This window comes from Procambarus clarkii, chromosome 45, assembly GCF_040958095.1.
Source record: "Procambarus clarkii isolate CNS0578487 chromosome 45, FALCON_Pclarkii_2.0, whole genome shotgun sequence".
Taxonomy (NCBI): domain Eukaryota; kingdom Metazoa; phylum Arthropoda; class Malacostraca; order Decapoda; family Cambaridae; genus Procambarus; species Procambarus clarkii.
This window is the reverse complement of record NC_091194.1, coordinates 8039179-8057248: the sequence shown is the minus strand read 5'-3', so window position 1 is coordinate 8057248 and position 18070 is coordinate 8039179. Positions and strand designations below refer to the sequence as shown.

The window sequence follows — 18070 nt, the reverse complement described above, 5'->3', positions numbered from 1 at the left end:
TCTATCTAAACTGCCATGATCTCCTGCACATTGATGTGAACGCATAACAATACAGTAGATGAATGTCGCTGGCTAGCATGGGGACATTCTGGCAGCAATGCCCTGGCAGAAACCAGAAGCATTGGTGAAGAGCTTGAATAACAAATCCCAAGGTCGAAATGTATCCAAGATCTGAGAAACACTAATAGAATTTCTTCCCAATAGGAGTAGGATATGTAGTTAATCACTTCCCATGACATATAAGCCACTCAGCCTGTGCTAAATCATCAGACAATTTGAATTTAAGTATCTTGTCCAATCGCTCCGGGGCGATTGGAGCAGTACAAGTTAAAAAAAATATAATATGAATGGCTCACCTCTATTTGATCAGAAGTGTAAAAATTACAAATAAAATGCATTTGAGTCATATAAACACATTTCTGTCACAAACAAAATTAACTTTAAGTTAGTCATGAAATCTAAAGTGCCTAGGCTGTTATACTCACCCCACCCCACAAAAAAAAAATTCAATAACTAAACTATAATCATGTTACAAACCTGCGACGAGGAATCTCTCCATCCTTCTATCACGTTCAGCTCGCTCCCTCGGTGACAACTGAACCAATGGTCTCTCCTCTCGTCTGTGGTGAGGATATGGAGCATATTCATTGCCACCCATTCCGCCACCTCCTCCCATTCCACCACGGCCTTGATGTTCGCGATGATACTCAATGCGCTCATATTGGTCCCTTTCATCTACATAGTACTCTTCACGCTCCCGTTCTCGTCGTCTCTCCTGCAACATTGGATGATAATATTCTCCAGCATCATTCGTGAACAGTTCCTACAAAATGTAGGTACTGTACAGTGTACAGAAAAACTAAATTATATACAGTATATAATTTATGTACCAGAAATGATGATATAAAATGCTAATGAAACAGAAATTTCTTTGAATCTTTAAAATGTACTATATATATATTACTCTCTAAAAGTATATACTGTACTTACTGGTTGTGGCTTATGAGGACACAAAGTCTACGTAACTGAAACTGTGTTCACACGAGCATCTCAGGTTTTCATGAAATTTGGCAGGATGGTAGAGGACATGAAGTACCTTACATGTACAAAATTATAGTGCTCAGTAATGCACAATATTCATACCCTACAGTTTGCCAATGAGAAAAAATGCAAAATCTTTGCTTACATGCTTAAAAAAAAATAACTGTGTTGACCAGATTACACACTAGAAAGTGAAGGGACGACGACGTTTCGGTCGACTTGAGAATGGTCCAGGACGGACTGAAACATCGTACTCCCTTCACTTTCTAGTGTGGGGTCTGGTCAACTTACTTCAGCCACGTTATTGTGACTCATCGCCTTAATAACTGTGCTTCTAATTGAGGTAAAACTTTAATATTGTGCTAGTTTTGAAGCTAAGGAAGCATTGTTTTCATTAAAAATAATTATACATTAAATATATTTTTTTCTTTCAAGATCACATGATGTAAACTTAAATATATAAAAATAAGTCTCATTTTTTGAGAGAAAAAATGTTATACAGATAGGTGCATCACTGAGCGCTAAAATTTTGCATATGCAAATTATCTCACACGCTCTAACATCCTTCCAGATATTGTATAAATCAAAGATGGTTGGGTTGGTAGCTGTGACGATTTCACATGGAACGAGCCTGCAGTGTGTTTCCACTCTAAAATCTAGTACAGTACTATACAAAAGTCATACAAAAAAAATCAAAGCATCAATACTACAGCACAAACTACTAACAACAAGTTAGTACAGCTCACCATGTCTCTGTCGACCATCTTTCTCTTTTCAATCTTACTGCGTAGATCAATAACAGGCCTCTCATGTTTGGGCACTCTCTCATGTCGTTTTTCATGTCGTCGGGCCTCACGAACTTCACGAGTCTCTCGTCTCTCACCCTCGCTTCGGTCTCTGTAAAGGCAAAAGACAACAATTTCAATTATTAAAATTAAAAAGAAAACAACAAGACCAGGACACTATGGTACCTTTTTGGTAGTACAGTACAACCTACCATATAATTATTACTACGATGGAAGATGGCTTCGATATATATATATATATATATATATATATATATATATATATATATATATATATATATATATATATATATATATATATATATATATATATATATATATATATATATATATATATATATATATATATATATATATATATATATATATATATATATATATATATATATATATATATATATATATGTCGTACCTAGTAGCCAGAACGCACTTCTCAGCCTACTATGCAAGGCCCGATTTGCCTAATAAGCCAAGTTTTCATGAATTAATTGTTTTTCGATTACCTAACCAACCTAACCTAACCTAACCTAACTTTTTCGGCTACCTAACCTAACCTAACCTATAAAGATAGGTTAGGTTAGGTTAGGTAGGGTTGGTTAGGTTCGGTCATATATCTACGTTAATTTTAACTCAAATAAAATAAAATTGACCTCATACATAATGAAATGGGTAGCTTTATCATTTCATAAGGAAAAATTTAGAGAAAATATATTAATTCATGAAAACTTGGCTTATTAGGCAAATCGGGCCTTGCATAGTAGGCTGAGAAGTGCGTTCTGGCTACTAGGTACGACATATATATATATATATATATATATGCTAGAGATCTTTTTTTCCAATAATAAATTAAAGATTCCAATAATAAATTAAATTCTCGTCTCCAGTTCTGGAGACGAGAATAAGTTCATAAAAAGCTACATTACCTTTCATTTATTATATAAGAATCTTCTAACGCCCAGTGTTGGTCCATAAAAACGGCTTCATTTTCTTCCTGTAAGTCAGTTCAAACACTGTATACTCCTTGCTTACCTATGTCTTCGGTGGTCACGGCGCCTTTCTTCATGGCCCCGGTGCTCTCGATTACGATGACGCTCTTTATGCCGCTCAGCCTTGTGGCGATGCCGATCTCTCTTGTCACGTTTTTCACGCTTCTCCCGACGCTGTACTACAGCCTGGGGAGGCTTGATGTCAAGGCTGTCACCTTGATCCCCATCATAAGAAGACATACTGAAAGTGAACACATATTCAATCAACTAATTTCATCTAAATAAAAATGTAAAAAAAAAAAAATTAGCTGTAGGAAATATGTTTACCACACCACAATTGATCACTGTCCCTATTTTTTTTTTTTTAATAAAGTATAGGCTGTAAACCTTATACAAATACCACATGTTAGGGGTATTTATTAGTGCAGTAGGTTATAGTCAACAGTGTAATTTATAGATATATATATAATAATGATATTTTCTAAGACTAGTCTAGTGTTTAATTATTGGCTTTGTAAAGCATACATTCCCTGCACTGCTCAGTCCTTGGCCCATATTATCATGCAAACACCTGTGAAGATCAAACAGCATAGTGCTGAGCTCTATGCCACTCATAGCAACAGCTAGGTGGGCCACACTCTCACAAGTCGAACTTAGCCCCAGACTGGGCTTGGGGAGAAGAGCACCTAGAAACCAGTTACAATTTTAAAATTTATCTCTTAATAATTAAGATGAAATGACCAGTTAGTGACATGGTGACCTACAAAATAACTCTGCCCGCTCCCCTCATAATAACATAACGAGAAATTCGCGCACCCGGACCTGAACTCATCCTCTTCGACTTCATTATCCTCAATAGAAATTTGGGGGTGATGGCGCCCTTCGTCCCTTATTTCACCGTCTTCTTCATGACTATCCATTCCAGAGTCAGCCGCTGGCCACGCAAGACCACACCAGACCAAGACAGTGGCTTCGCTTCACACAACTAGTGATATAGTTGTGTGTGTGTGCACTCTCAGTCAAGATTTCCTCCCCCTTCCGACGTTTGTGGTAGCCGCTGTGTGGTCACTCCGATGTAGCGCATAAGTCCTCTCGTCTTTATATGTGCAATTACACCTGTTTTGAGTGTAATTTCTTCTTCTTCTTTACGATATGGTCCAGTTTACACAAAGGTTTCCTCTTGCTCAAAGTTGCACGCTGCAAAATTTGGAGAGATTGTTGCTTGTGTTGTTGTTGTGTAGGAAACGTTCCAAAGATACAGCTCACATAACAAACTATTTTTTAATTATATTTAACAAGAAAAATAAAATTTCTGTAATAATTTAGATTTATGTTATGATTTTTGTCTATGATATATATATTTTATAATTTTACTTAGAAAGCTTCTTTTTGTGGATTATTTACATCTATTATGCTACATTTTAGAGTCCGTAAATAGCATGGGAAGGAGGAGATCTCGCGTCTGATCCCCCCCCCACAAAACGAATGGGTGCCGGTTTAAATTTCTTTTCCAATTTATATTCAAAAGAATGTGTTTACAGATAACATAAAAGTAATGCACAACTGTAGCGATAGGAGTTACACATATTAATAAATTTATTATACCACAAAGCGTTTCGGGCAAAACTTAAAATAATTTAGAAAAACAATTAATTAAAGGTGTTTTATTTAAATTAACATACTCCACAATAACATGTATGTGAATTAGCAAAAGTAACGCACACCACACCTTGCCATGCACATCATCCACAAATGTTAACATACATGTATCTTCACTCATATATATATGATACTATCACACATTTTCAGTAAATCTGAAAGTAAACAAAACATTATTTACCTGAAGTCACAATCGACTTGAGAATGGTCCAGGACGGACCGAAACGTCATCGTCCCTTCACCTTCTAGTGTGTGGTCTGGTCAACATTATTTACCTGAATTTACCTGATTGCCACTATATCTTTCTAGTGGCCTCCGATAACAGGAAGCCAGCGGCTTGTCAAAAGTTCCCCAACATTTGTCAAGACGATTTTATCGAGTTGGATCTTGAAATTCAGCAATGTTTTGGAATTAACGGCTTTGCCAGGTAAGTAGTTCCATTAATTCATAAGCCTATTGGCGAAAAAGTATCTCCTGTTTTCCGTCCTACATTGTGGAGGGAACATACAGTCCACAATTCTGTTTACCATTCCATTGCTCCTTGTTTGCGTTACGTGTGAACTTTTAAAGAAGTGGCCTGGATCATTATCCTCTAAATTGATCAGTATCTTAAAGGTTTCGATGAGATCAGCCATGTCGTGTCTGGTTTACAGTGATGTTAAGAACATAAGAACAAAGGTAACTGCAGAAGGCCTATTGGCCTATACGAGACAGCTCCTATTTATAACCACCCAATCCCACTCATATACCTGTCCAACCTCCACCACGTTACACGGTAATTGGTTACACAAATCAACAAACTTGTTACCGAAACAGTATTTATCCAAGTCTTTCCTAAATCTAAACTTATCCAATTTATACCTATTGTTTCGTGTTCTGTCTTGTGTTGATACTTTTAATACCCTTTAAATATCTCCTTTGTTATGGTCATTCATCCACTTGTAAACCTCTATCATGTCACCCCTAACTCTTCGCCTTAGGCGAAGAGTTAATCCTCTGGCCCTCAACCGTTGTTAATCCTGTGGCCCTCAGCCGTTGTTAATTCTGTGGCCCTCAGCCGTTGTTAATCCTGTGGCCCTCAGCCGTTGTTAATCCTGTGGCCCTCAGCCGTTGTTAATCCTGTGGCCCTCAGCCGTTGTTAATCCTGTGGCCCTCAGCCGTTGTTAATCCTGTGGCCCTCAGTCGTTGTTAATCCTGTGGCCCTCAGCCGTTGTTAATCCTGTGGCCCTCAGCCGTTGTTAATCCTGTGGCCCTCAGCCGTTGTTAATCCTGTGGCCCTCAGCCGTTGTTAATCCTGTGGCCCTCAGCCGTTGTTAATCCTGTGGCCCTCAGTCAACTTAGTTCTGGATTTTTATTTTTGGTCGCCCGGTATTGAACTTTCTCCAAAGCGGAAATGTCTTTCTGAAGACAACAATAAATTGTAATTAATAATTTATTGTAACAACAATAAATTAATTAATAATATGTGCGAGGACTGGGATTTTGAATTCCTTTTAAACAGTAGGCCTCTTGCTGTCACTCACAAAGCACAACTGTCGTTAGATTGTTGCTCTAACCCAGCTTGAACACTTTGGGGGACATCTTTTGTAGGCAAGCTGTACAAGAGATTAAGTATTTACATGAGTCTACGTGGAAATAGCGAATTAAAGAAAACGAAACTTTTTTTAGCACTAACTCTCCTTAATATGAAAATCTCATGTGTGAGACTACACATGTGTATCCACCATCGCTGACACCTACATACACCTCGACGGTGCAACCAACCACAGGGAAATTGCAAAATCAGGCAACTGGAAAGTTAGTGCACCTTTTTCCCATAATATCTGAGACACTCGGCCCCTGGGGTAGGAGTGTCTTGAGCTGTCTCGAAGAATTGGGTTCTAGGCTCATTAAGACCACTAGAGGCCCAAGAGCTGTCAGTTTCCTGTCCCAGCGCCTCAGTGTGGCGATCCAGAAGAAAAATGCCTGCTGTGTCCTCGGTTACTGTCCCGAAGCAGAGTAGCTACAAGAGAGCCACAACTTTTAACCTTCCATTGTATTCATATATAATAATAATAATAATAATAATTTTTATTTAGGTAAAGGTACATACATAAAGAGATTTAAAGAGATTGGGAGAGGTCTTCAATAACTAATTGTAAAATCATCTTCAACAGAAACATTACTGAACCTGCTTTAATACAAATCACAAAACCATACAATAGGAACATTAGCAGTGGTTTGGACAATTTGAATCCATTTTAAGTGATCAATTAAATAACGATTTGAGTAAGATAATTAGTACACAGCTTTCTTATTATTGCTTCTTTTATGAACTTATATGTGTTGGTCTCTGGATCTTCTGCAGTTTCCTCTTATTACACACACAGAAATCACAATAGTCTGATGCATCAAATGATTAAGACGCGTCTGGGATCCTCTCGGACGCAGGTTCGAACCCTCGTCACGGCCCTTGTGGATTTGTTGTTGTTGTTGTTTTAGATTCAGCTACTTAGAACAAAAGTTCCAAGTAGCACGGGCTATGGCGAGCCCGTAGTGGACTTACCTGGCACAGGAGCGGGGCTGTCTGTTGTGGATTTGTTCATTTCCTCTTATGTTTGTGAACCGAAGATATTGTATTTCACCTCACCTCACCTTCCACTGGCAGGACAGAGACACTTGGCCACCTGATACTTCTGTTCACCTTTCAGTAAGCAGGTATCTTTGAGTTAGATAAGTGTTGTGGGTTGGATCCCGGAACCTTGGTATGTCTACCTGCCCCGGCTATGGGGAAACCATTAATTGTCTGTGGGAAGACTTAATATCAGACAATATTAATGTGTAATAATAGTAATTATAATAGAGACGATACAGATGATGTTACGGGCTATTCATGCCCGTGTGTGTGTGTGAGAGAGAGAGAGAGAGAGAGAGAGAGGGGGGGGGGAGGGAGTCTAGCGAGGGACGTAAGGTGTGAGGGAGGGGGGAGGAAATAATTATGGACCTACATCGTAGCGTGACACCATTCAATACCCAACAATACTACCAGTAACTCGTGTATGCATATACATCGTGGCACAGGTGCTCAGTCACGCTACTAACGACGTCTAATGTTGTGGTCGGAGAACAGTGACACGCTAATTTGCATACTACAGATCACGTCACCCTGGGCGCAGCGGCAGGAGTGAATAAAACATTGACTAACCCAGTGCGACAATATTGAAGTTTTAGTACACTAACCGATGTAAATACCAGTTTTGGCGCGCGCGGGAAGATCTCGTGTTCTGGCTCCACTTAATGCTTCATTTGCATGCCCAGTGATCAGGTAAAAAACTCCTCGTGTGGAATTATTTATGGCAGCTGCTCCCCTTTCCCTCCTTCATGCTGCTGCCTGAGGCCACTTGGTTATATATATATATATATATATATATGTGTGTGTGTGTGTGTGTGTGTGTGTGTGTGTGTGTGTGTGTGTGTGTGTGTGTGTGTGTGTGTGTGTGTGTGTGTGTGTGTGTGTGTGTGTACTCACCTAATTGTACTCACCTAATTGTGCTTGCGGGGGTTGAGCTCTGGCTCTTTGGTCCCGCCTCTCAACCGTCAATCAACTGGTGTACAGATTCCTGAGCCTATTGGGCTCTATCATATCTACATTTGAAACTGTGAATGGAGTCAGCCTCCACCACATCACTTCCTAATGCATTCCATTTGCTAACTACTCTGACACTGAAAAAGTTCTTTCTAACGTCTCTGTGGCTCATTTGGGTACTCAGCTTCCACCTGTGTCCCCTTGTTCGCGTCCCACCAGTGTTGAAAAGTTCATCCTTGTTTACCCGGTCGATTCCCCTGAGGATTTTGTAGGTTGTGATCATGTCCCCCCTTACTCTTCTGTCTTCCAGTGTCGTGAGGTGCATTTCCCGCAGCCTTTCCTCATAACTCATGCCTCTTAGTTCTGGGACTAGTCTAGTAGCATACCTTTGGACTTTTTCCAGCTTCGTCTTGAGCTTGACAAGGTACGGGCTCCATGCTGGGGCCGCATACTCCAGGATTGGTCTTACATATGTGGTGTACAAGATTCTGAATGATTCCTTACACAGGTTCCTGAACGCCGTGTGTGTGTGTGTGTGTGTGTGTGTGTGTGAGTGTGTGTGTGTGTGTGTGTGTGTGAGTGTGTGTGTGTGTGTGTGTACTCACCTATATGTACTCACCTATATGTGCTTGCAGGATCGAGCATTGACTCTTGGATCCCGCCTTTCGAGCATCGGTTGTTTACAGCAATGACTCCTGTGTGTGTGTGTGTGTGTATTTATTTATATTATCAACAATACTCTAATGATCCCTCGGAGATTCGAACCTACGCCACAGGTTAAAGCCATAGCCGATGGTGACAAATGTCTCGCATTATTGTTGTAGTCATAGAAAATGGTGCTCATATGTCTCGCCCCCGCCCCTCCCTTACCCTGAACCCCACCACCAGCTCCCTCCCTCCCTCCCTATCCATGGTCTAGGATTAACGAAGCACTTAAGAGGCCACTTACGAAACCTGTACATCTTTCCTCAATCATGGCGGCTTTGACTACCTTCATCAAACAGTCCACGACCACTGGAGCACTATACGAGGTTGTTTATAACAATTATAACCTTGAGTTAAGAACGACCTCGTTGTCAAACTCGCAAAACTGCTTAACTAGACCAAGCCACCGTGATCGAAGAAAGATGTACAGGTTTCGCAAATGGACTCTTTTTATATCCTTGATGACTCCCGGCTATATCCTAAGATCCACTTTTCTCAAGGAGTCTACCTTAGCCTCACTAAGTATCCGAGGTTTACAATGAACAACAAGAATGATAGAATATCAAGCTGAGCTCTGATTATCGTTCACTGACGGTGAATAATGTGAACACTATTCACAATAATGTCACGTGACAAGACGATATTCGCCTCCTGAATTTGGGAGCGAGTCTCTTGCGCCATTTTGGAGATATTTACCAATTCAAGCTGAAAAATGGTTACAGGTTGTAACTACTTTGGTTAGCAGTTAAAGCTGAGGCCTCGTCCAGCATCACCCAGCGTCTGGGAGCCACAGCGGACATGTGAAAGCTTCTCCAGATGCCTGAGATCATTCCCCTGGTATGTGTGCAGGTGTGGAGGTTACTGGGGACATCCCCTGGTATGTGGGACAGGTGTAGAGGTTACTGGGGACATCCCCTGGTATGTGGGCAGGTGTTGAGGTTACCAGGGACATCCCCTGGTATGTGAGCAGGTGTAGAGGTTACCTGGGGACATCCCCTGGTATGTGGGCAGGTGTTGAGGTTACCGGGGACATCCCCTGGTATGTGGGGCAGGTGTAGAGGTTACCTGGGGACATCCCCTGGTATGTGGGCAGGTGTAGAGGTTACTGGGGACATACCCCTGGTATGTGAGCAGGTGTAGAGGTTACCTGGGGACATCCCCTGGTATGTGGGCAGGTGTAGAGGTTACTGGGGACATCCCCTGGTATGTGGACAGGTGTAGAGGTTACTGGGGACATCCCCTGGTATGTGGACAGGTGTAGAGGTTACTGGGGACATCCCCTGGTATGTGGGGCAGGTGTTGAGGTTACCAGGGACATCCCCTGGTATGTGGGCAGGTGTAGAGGTTACTGGGGACATCCCCTGGTATGTGGGCAGGTGTAGAGGTTACTGGGGACATCCCCTGGTATGTGGGCAGGTGTAGAGGTTACTGGGGACATCCCCTGGTATGTGGGCAGGTGTAGAGGTTACTGGGGACATCCCCTGGTATGTGGGCAGGTGTAGAGGTTACCTGGGACATCCCCTGGTATGTGGGCAGGTGTAGAGGTTACCGGAGACATCCCCCTGGTATGTGGGCAGGTGTAGAGGTTACCAAGGATATTTCCTGGTATGTGGACAGGTGTAGAGGTACCTTCCTCTGCTCTCTGGTGTTCTGTTATTCCTGTACTTTCTCCATGATCTTGTACTTATAAGTCAAATCAAATCAAATGTATACTCAGGTAAAAGTACACACATACAAGATGAGTTACAAACATAATGTTGGATTTCTAGATAGAGCCAGTACATACTATGCTTGAAGCCACTAATACGCGCAGCGTTTCCGGCAAGGTGTGGGGAAAAACACTTAAACTAAAACTTAATAGTAATTAAGATCAAAGGATAAATTGAGTTAAAAAGGGAGAAGCAACTGGCGGAAATCAGTACTTATACAAGTTGGTCAACAAACTATATTGTTTGAAAATAGCAAGACATGGGTTGACATTTAGGGGGCAAGGTAGGTTACATGGAGTTTATTAGGTAGTACTTGGTTCTTCTCTCAAACTCGCTGAGAGAGGTACAGCCTTTGACGTGGTTGGGAAGGTCATTCCACATTCTGGGTCCCTTGATTTGTAGAGCATTTCTAGCTTGGTTAAGTTGCACTCTTGGAATATCAAATAGGTATTTGTTTCTGGTGTGGTGCCCATAGGTTCTGTCACAACCTTCTGTGTAATGTCTGGGCAGCAAACATTACATGGGTCTGTAATGTAAATAATTACATAAGTCTGAAGCCATATTGGCAAGAGTTTAAGTATATTGTGTTTAGCTAGATAAAAGTAAAGCTGCTTGACGATTAATTTTTCAAATGTTTTTGACAAGGGTGGCATAATTTAACGAGGGGGGATGAATGTTTTACGAAGTCATTAATTTCAGTCAACGGATGACAAAGTACTTATGTAGCCTCCTTCAAGAGTACAGTGTAAGAGTATGATGACATTATGTCTGCCTATTGCCTTTGTTGAGTCCTCCAAGGGAGGTCTTCGTCAGTAACTACTTCATCCCACGCTGCCTCTGGCCTCCAGTCGTGATCCAAGCCCTCCGTCTCCTCTCTAAAGATCTCCTCGAGCGCCTCCTCGATGTTTTACGCGAGTATCCCCTTCGTCGTAAACCTACAATCGTCGTTTTCCTTCTTACCACGGCTTCGTAATGTGTGTGTGATTGGTGGTGGTTATGGTAATTGGTGGTGACTGTTGGTGATGTAGGTGGTGGTGGTGGTGACGGCGGCGGGGCGGTGTAGTGGTTGATGGTGGTTGGGGGTGGGTGGGGCGTCACTGGTGGAGGCTCGCCAGTCTGCCGGCGACGTGGGAGGAGACAAGACGTAGCTCCCAGCTCCCATGCGACACTCCCTCCCACCCCAACTTCACTCTCCCTTGAAACACCGTCGCCTCCCACCACCACCACCACCCCACGCCTATCTCCCTGCACCCTCCTCCTCCTCCTCCTCCTCCCATGCAACAGTAGTGGGGTGTCCCCTCCGCTGATGGAAGAGAAGGAACACTAGGGCAGCAACACTAGGAACGGAGTTTTCCTGGATTGTGTTGCGGTTTTGTGCGGCTCGTGTGAAGTGGTGGAGACGGAAGCGCCCCCCCCCTCTCCCACCTCTCACATTATCACAGGTAAGTGACCCCCTCTCAAGGATCCTCAACCACTCTCCTGCACTCCTCTACCTTCAACACCTCCCCCACCACAGCCTGTGTTGGAGGTGGCCTGTGTTGGGGGTGTCCTGTGTTGGGGGTGTCCTGTGTTGGGGGTGTCCTGTGTTGGTGTCCTGAGTTGGTGTGTCCTGTGTTGGGGTCACCTGTGTTGGAGGTGTCCTGTGTTGGAGGTGTCCTGTGTTGGAGGTGTCCTGTGTTGGAGGTGTCCTGTGTTGGGGTGTCCTGTGTTGGGGATGTCCTGTGTTGGTGTCCTGAGTTGCTGTGTCCTGTGTTGGGGTCACCTGTGTTGGAGGTGTCCTGTGTTGGAGGTGTCCTGTGTTGGAGGTGTCCTGTGTTGGAGGTGTCCTGTGTTGGGGTGTCCTGTGTTGGGGGTGTCCTGTGTTGGAGGTGTCCTGTGTTGGGGTCACCTGTGTTGGGGGTGTCCTGTGTTGGGGTGTCCTGTGTTGGAGGTGTCCTGTGTTGGAGGTGTCCTGTGTTGGGGTGTCCTGTGTTGGGGGTGTCCTGTGTTGGGGTCACCTGTGTTGGGGGTGTCCTGTGTTGATGTGTGTCTTGTGGTGGGGGTGTCCTGTATTGGGGGTGTCCTGTGTTGGGTGAATGTCCTGTGTTGGGGTGTCCTGTGTTGGGGTTGCCCTGTGTTGGGGGCGTCCTGTGTTGGTGTGTCCTGTGTTGGGGGTGTCCTGTGTTGAGGTGTCCTGTGTTGAGGTGTCCTGTGTTGGGGTGTCCTGTGTTGGTGTGTGTCTTGTGTTGGGGTGTCCTGTGTTGGGTGAGTGTCCTGTGTTGGTGTGTCCTGTGTTGGGGTGTCCTGTGTTGGGTGAGTGTCCTGTGTTGGGTGAGTGTCCTGTGTTGGGTGAGTGTCCTGTGTTGGGGGTGTCCTGTGTTGGTGTGTCCTGTGTTGGTGTGTCCTGTGTTGGGGTGTCCTGTGTTGGGTGAGTGTCCTGTGTTGGTGTGTCCTGTGTTGGTGTGTCCTGTGTTGGTGTGTCCTGTGTTGGGGGTGTATTAAGAAGATGTTGTAAGTCTTACAAATGAGAAGAAATTTGGAAAATTGGAAGAGAAAATGTATATATTAATTTATTTAAATGTATTGCCAAAGATTCTCAATGATTAACGAGGATTTTCACCGATTGACGCGTCAACGAACATCATCATGCGTTGATGAGTACTCTTAAACAGTTTACGAGCATGAAAACTTCTCATTCAACTGTTGTTATTGTTATAAATAGCCTCCTGATGCTTCGGAGCTCATTAACTGTTTGATAATTGGAAACAAAGCCGCCAAAGATTGAGAAAAGATGTACAGGTTCGTATTAAGGACCGAGGAGGAGGAGGAACAAGAGAGGCGGCGATAAACAATGGAATAAGAAAGACTTGGGACAATAATATTCTCCGGTGTAATCTGAAGGGTCAATATGCCGGGATTAAAGTTGGCGCCGTCCGGGGGTCCTTCCTCCTCGCTAGTAGTGTCCGCCAACTACTTAAAGCCTAACGTCAATATTTCGCGGCAGACAAAAGTCCGAACACTTGACTGCAATGGTGTTGGTCTTGGTGTGTTGTTGACCTTTAAGCTTACGGCCTTACGTCCAGGGGCTTATATAACATTTATTTAAGGCTTTTTTTTTTTTACTTTTAGTTTGAATATTTAGATTTAATTCAATAGGCTTATAGAATTAAGCTTTTCAATTTTAGGTATTTTTTTTTTAGGCTGAGATCGAAAATTTCAGGCTTTGTATTGATTTTTTGTAAGTGTTTAAGGTATTATAGACTTTTCTTGCTTAACTTTAAGGATTAAAATTGTCAAATATAAAATATATATTTGGTTATAATACGAACGCTGACAGTTAATGGCCGTTAATGGCATACCATTATTTAAACACTATTTGCAAGGCTGCAAATTGCTTTCCCGCTCGTCTCTTCAAGTTTGATCTTGCAATTCTCCTAGCGCTCATAGAGCCTATATAGAGAGCCTATACGGAGTGTAGGGCGAGTGTCTAACCACTTGGATATATCGGGGGATCGAACCCGGACTCTGCAAGAAGCGAGGTGAGAATATAACCGCGGGTATAGTGCCTGGGTTTACCCCCCCCCCCCCAAATGCTCACGTGTAAGTACTCTTGACGGAGAATTTAATTCCCTTAGAACATAATCCTTAAATTATTGGATCCTTGTTCCCAGGAATAGTGAATGTTGATGTATATTATGGCGGGCAAAGTCTGGAGCCGACCATGGCATCGGGGTGTCTGGAGGCCACCAGACACCCCGATGTCTGGGGTGCCTGGTCGCCTGGGGTGTCTTTGTGTATCCTCCAGACATAGGAGTGTCTGGAGGATACACTTCCATTGTTTGTCGTGTACCAGTTAGGGTGTGCCGGCTTGGGTACCCTGGTGTTTATCCTGATCCTTGTTTATTATCATCTTGGGAAGATTGTGTCCTCTGTAACACTTGTCAGTTTTGTCTCCGTGACTACAATGAAGTCTGGTTCGTCCTCCGACATTTCTTGTAGCTGGACCTCTTTGTAAGTTCATCTACGTCTATGTTTATGGCTTTTATAACTCCCCTTGGCAGGCTTGATGTGAGCTTGGCTGGGCGGCACTTGCGGCTCTGAAAGAAGGATAGATGTAGCACGAGCTGGTCGCCTTCTCCTGCGCCATTTAGTGGCAGTGTCGTCGAGGCCTCTACTGAAGAGAGCACGACTGAGTGATCCTGTAAACACACATCATATTGTACTGTGTTGTGGTCATCTTGTGACGTTCTCGGGGCCCCCTTGTGCTTTACTGAACATATTTTCTTCTCCGAGAGTGATGGCTTCCTTCCTGTGATCCCTTAACATGTATACATCATAGTATACCTCGCTGATAATCGCCCTTTCACTGCTAGTATACATTTCCCTAGGGGTTATAATCTCTTAAGACCGGCGGTATAGCAGTCACTGTGTCGTGTTTTTCGTGATAATATTGATCAGCGGACCAATATTTTCGTCCTGTGTGCTGTAGTCTGTGTCAGCTTCGGTGGACGCCTCAGGAATCCTAGAGGGTGCAGTAGTACCTCAGGTGGCAATCCTTTTGACCATGTCGTGGCCTAGTGGTCTAGAGCGTGTGTCTGCGAACCCCCAATGCATAGGTTCGAACCCTTACCACGGCTTCTATGGATTTTATCTCTTAGCAGTCTCCACTGCCTGCTGCTGGGTTTATTTCCAGAGACTAACATCGCCCGTTTCTGTTCCCTTCTCTCAGTTGATGATAATCTTCCCCACCTGTTCTTTATCTGGCGCAGAGTTTCTGCCCCAAAACACTGCCTGGCTCAGGGGTGGGGGGGAGGAGAGTTGTGGGGTAAGAGAAAGGTGGGGGGAGGAATGGTGGGGTGGAGGAGGTAGGGAAGGGAAAAATGGGAGTTTGGGAAGGGAAAGGTGGAGTGGGAAGGAGTAGTAAGAGTTAAGCAGTGTTCAATGGTCACTCTTGTCTTCACGTTACTTGTTGGAAGTAAAAGACATTGGTTTTTAAAGTAGATTATATCAGGGAGGGGGGAGTATTGGGTCTTGCTCTTCCTCCTCCTCCTCCATTCTTTACTCCTCTACTCCTCCAGCTGGTCTTTCTCTCAGCTCCTCCAAACCGCCAATTCTCTTCTTCACACATAATTTTAATTTCGGTTGAAGCTGAAGTCTGAAACGGAATGAGGTTTTTGATGTGATGTTAATTATCTTGGAAGATGTTCCATCCCAGCTTCTGTGACCTCTTTAACCTTAGATGGCTGTGACCTCTTTTGACCTTTACTATACAGTAACTGGGGGGCTGTTTCTGCACTCATGCTTCCTGGGTTAAGCTTGAGCTCTTGGGTCCTAACATTTAACCTTCAATTTGTTTTTCGTACATGTTTCTGAATATTTGGGTTGAGTAATATCATATCTTCACTTGACCTCGAATATGGAGTCGGCGACCCATGTTAATCTTACCTCAAAAATAAAGTTATATATTTGTAAAATAAGAATAAAATGTCAAGAGTTAAGACGCCATGCTAACTGCAATTGTTTGGGTTGTTTAAGACGTATTGTTGTCTTATACAATCCCAAGCAATCACAATCAGCATGGCGTGAGTTGCGGTCAGGTGTGAAATTATCCTACATCGTCGTCTCAGCTGGCGGAGGAAACTTGGATAGTGTTGGCGGCAATAATTATGGTAAACTGTCATTAAGACTATCCCTCCTCCTCCTCCTGCTTAAGTTATAACGTTCACAAGTCTCGCTCCAAACCTCGCTGAAGTTTAATCGCTGGCTGGAACATTCTCGGCTCTGTCCGTCGTGTGAGACGGTGTACAAGAAGACGGTTATTGTACAAGAATGTAACAATGTGTACGACGACGCGCGGAGCTTCCGTCATCTCCGCCAGGGTGCCGCGCCACCCCAAGGTAACTAAGGGTTCCGCAAATAAAAAAAATAGGAATAAATAGGCTAATTCTAATCATGTGAAAATTGATTTTCAAGTCATTGTTGAGTTTAATTTTTCTAGTTTAACCGGAATCAAGAGCATATACAGAAATCGTGTCCTTTCAGTTGATAATGAAATCCATATGTGTGTGTTTATCTGAAGTATGACCCGGAATTATTTTTCGGGTACAAAGGATGAGAAACGCCGCTGGTGGCCCCCTACAGTAACCCTGGGTGTGGCCACCAGCTGGATGGGTGGTTACGTGGACTGGTGAGAGTAAAGGTATTAAATAGGTACTCAGATAATTAAACAATTATTGTGAGGTCATCTGGCAACCGACTCATTTATTTAATATTATTGAATTAATTTAACTCAACTTGTTCGTAAAGTCCATTTGAAATAAATAAATACAAGAATACTCAAATAAATTAGTTAATAGTCAACAAATAAACGAATAAGACCTTTGAGAGTCAAGTCACTCTCTAATACTCATATTTCCTGAGCCCTTAGGAATGTGTTGCCGCCTTTGACAAACCGCAAACCTATTATTTTTATAGTTTGTAACTTTCTTTACCAGCGCCCTGCCCTTAACAACTTACACTTGCTAAGTTTACCTACAATATTTACCAAGTTTGGGAACAGTATGGGGCACTCCCCAACTTGTACCGGACGAACTTGAGCAAGAAATGGCGGCCAAAGCTCAGTTGAAAGTGCTTTTATGGTGGCCAGAAGGGACCGTGTTTATAAAGTATTGCTTTGAATTATTACCGTTTTAATTATTTAATATTATTTATACGTTATTATAATTTTCATGATCATGTTGTGGTGATAATACTACTGCCGCCACTAATGATACAGACGAGATAGCCACCTTATCCTAGTGACCCCTTCAAACCGTGGGAGCGACTCACAAGGATTTTTTTATTATTATTTTCTACCACAGACGTGGCCACACACATTTACAATGCTAACCAGCAAATATGCATTTTATTCTGTCCTCCATGGACAGAGTTAGAGATATGTTAAACATTCAATTCGGTGATTTGTTGATCAATCAGCTACATAAGCTCGGTAAGATAAGCTCACACGGATACAAGGAGCAATGTTTTGACGAAGGAGAAACTAGGAAGTACCAAGAACTAGTGGAAGGTGGCTTACGGAGGGGAGGAAGTGAGAGGATGCCAGAGAGAGGAAGGGAGAGGTGTGTGAGAGGGCAGCAAGTGTGTGAGAGGGCAGCAGGTGTGTGAGAGGCAGCAAGAGAGTGTCCGAGCACGCCGTTGCCTCTTACCTAGGAAGTAGTAACGTCAGGCCGCTGAGAGCCTCGCCAGGCCGACCTTTAACTGGAGGGAAAACCAACCTTAAAACTGGAGGGAAACTGACCTAAAACTGGAGTGGAAACGAGACTTAAACTGGAGGCAGAGGGGTCCTTAAACTGGAGGAAGATGGGCCTTGAATTGGAGGTGGACGGGCCTTTTACTGGAAGTAGATGGACTTAAAACTAGAGGCGTAGGACTTGTGAATTCAGGTACAAGTGGTCCTGCTGGTCCTGGGACGACTGAGATCCCACCCTGCTGGTCCTGGGACGACTGAGATCCCACCCTGCTGGCCCTGGGACGACTGGGATCCCACCCTGCTGGTCCTGGGACGACTGAGATCCCACCCTGCTAGTCCTGGGACGACTGGGATCCCACCCTGCTGGTCCT

The 18070-nt window shown here is 43.4% G+C and overlaps 2 protein-coding genes across 9 annotated transcripts in view; one reads left to right on the top strand and one right to left on the bottom strand.

The window, feature by feature from the left end:
- Positions 1-4090, bottom strand: part of LOC123769784 (cyclin-dependent kinase 11B) — a 30331-nt gene extending 26241 nt beyond the window's left edge. For 4 of the 8 annotated variants that reach the window (XR_011222103.1, XM_045761036.2, XM_045761039.2 and 1 more), the window contains exons 1-4: positions 3650-4090; positions 2877-3074; positions 1788-1938; positions 538-775 (exon numbers count right to left, since the gene is read on the bottom strand). Coding sequence is in view for 7 of the 8 variants with exons in the window: in XM_045761036.2 (XP_045616992.1) it covers positions 538-775; positions 1788-1938; positions 2877-3074; positions 3650-3753 (691 nt within the window). In the remaining variant the exon portion in view is untranslated. The remainder of the gene's footprint in view (positions 1-537; positions 776-1787; positions 1939-2876; positions 3075-3649) is intronic. The other 4 variants (XM_045761038.2, XM_069301334.1, XM_069301335.1 and 1 more) reach the window with 1 other exon arrangement.
- A 7472-nt stretch (positions 4091-11562) lies between these two features.
- Positions 11563-18070, top strand: part of LOC123751494 (uncharacterized protein CG3556) — a 98362-nt gene continuing 91854 nt past the window's right edge. The window contains exon 1 of the mRNA XM_069301337.1: positions 11563-11913. The gene's annotated coding sequence lies outside the window, so the exon portion shown is untranslated. The remainder of the gene's footprint in view (positions 11914-18070) is intronic.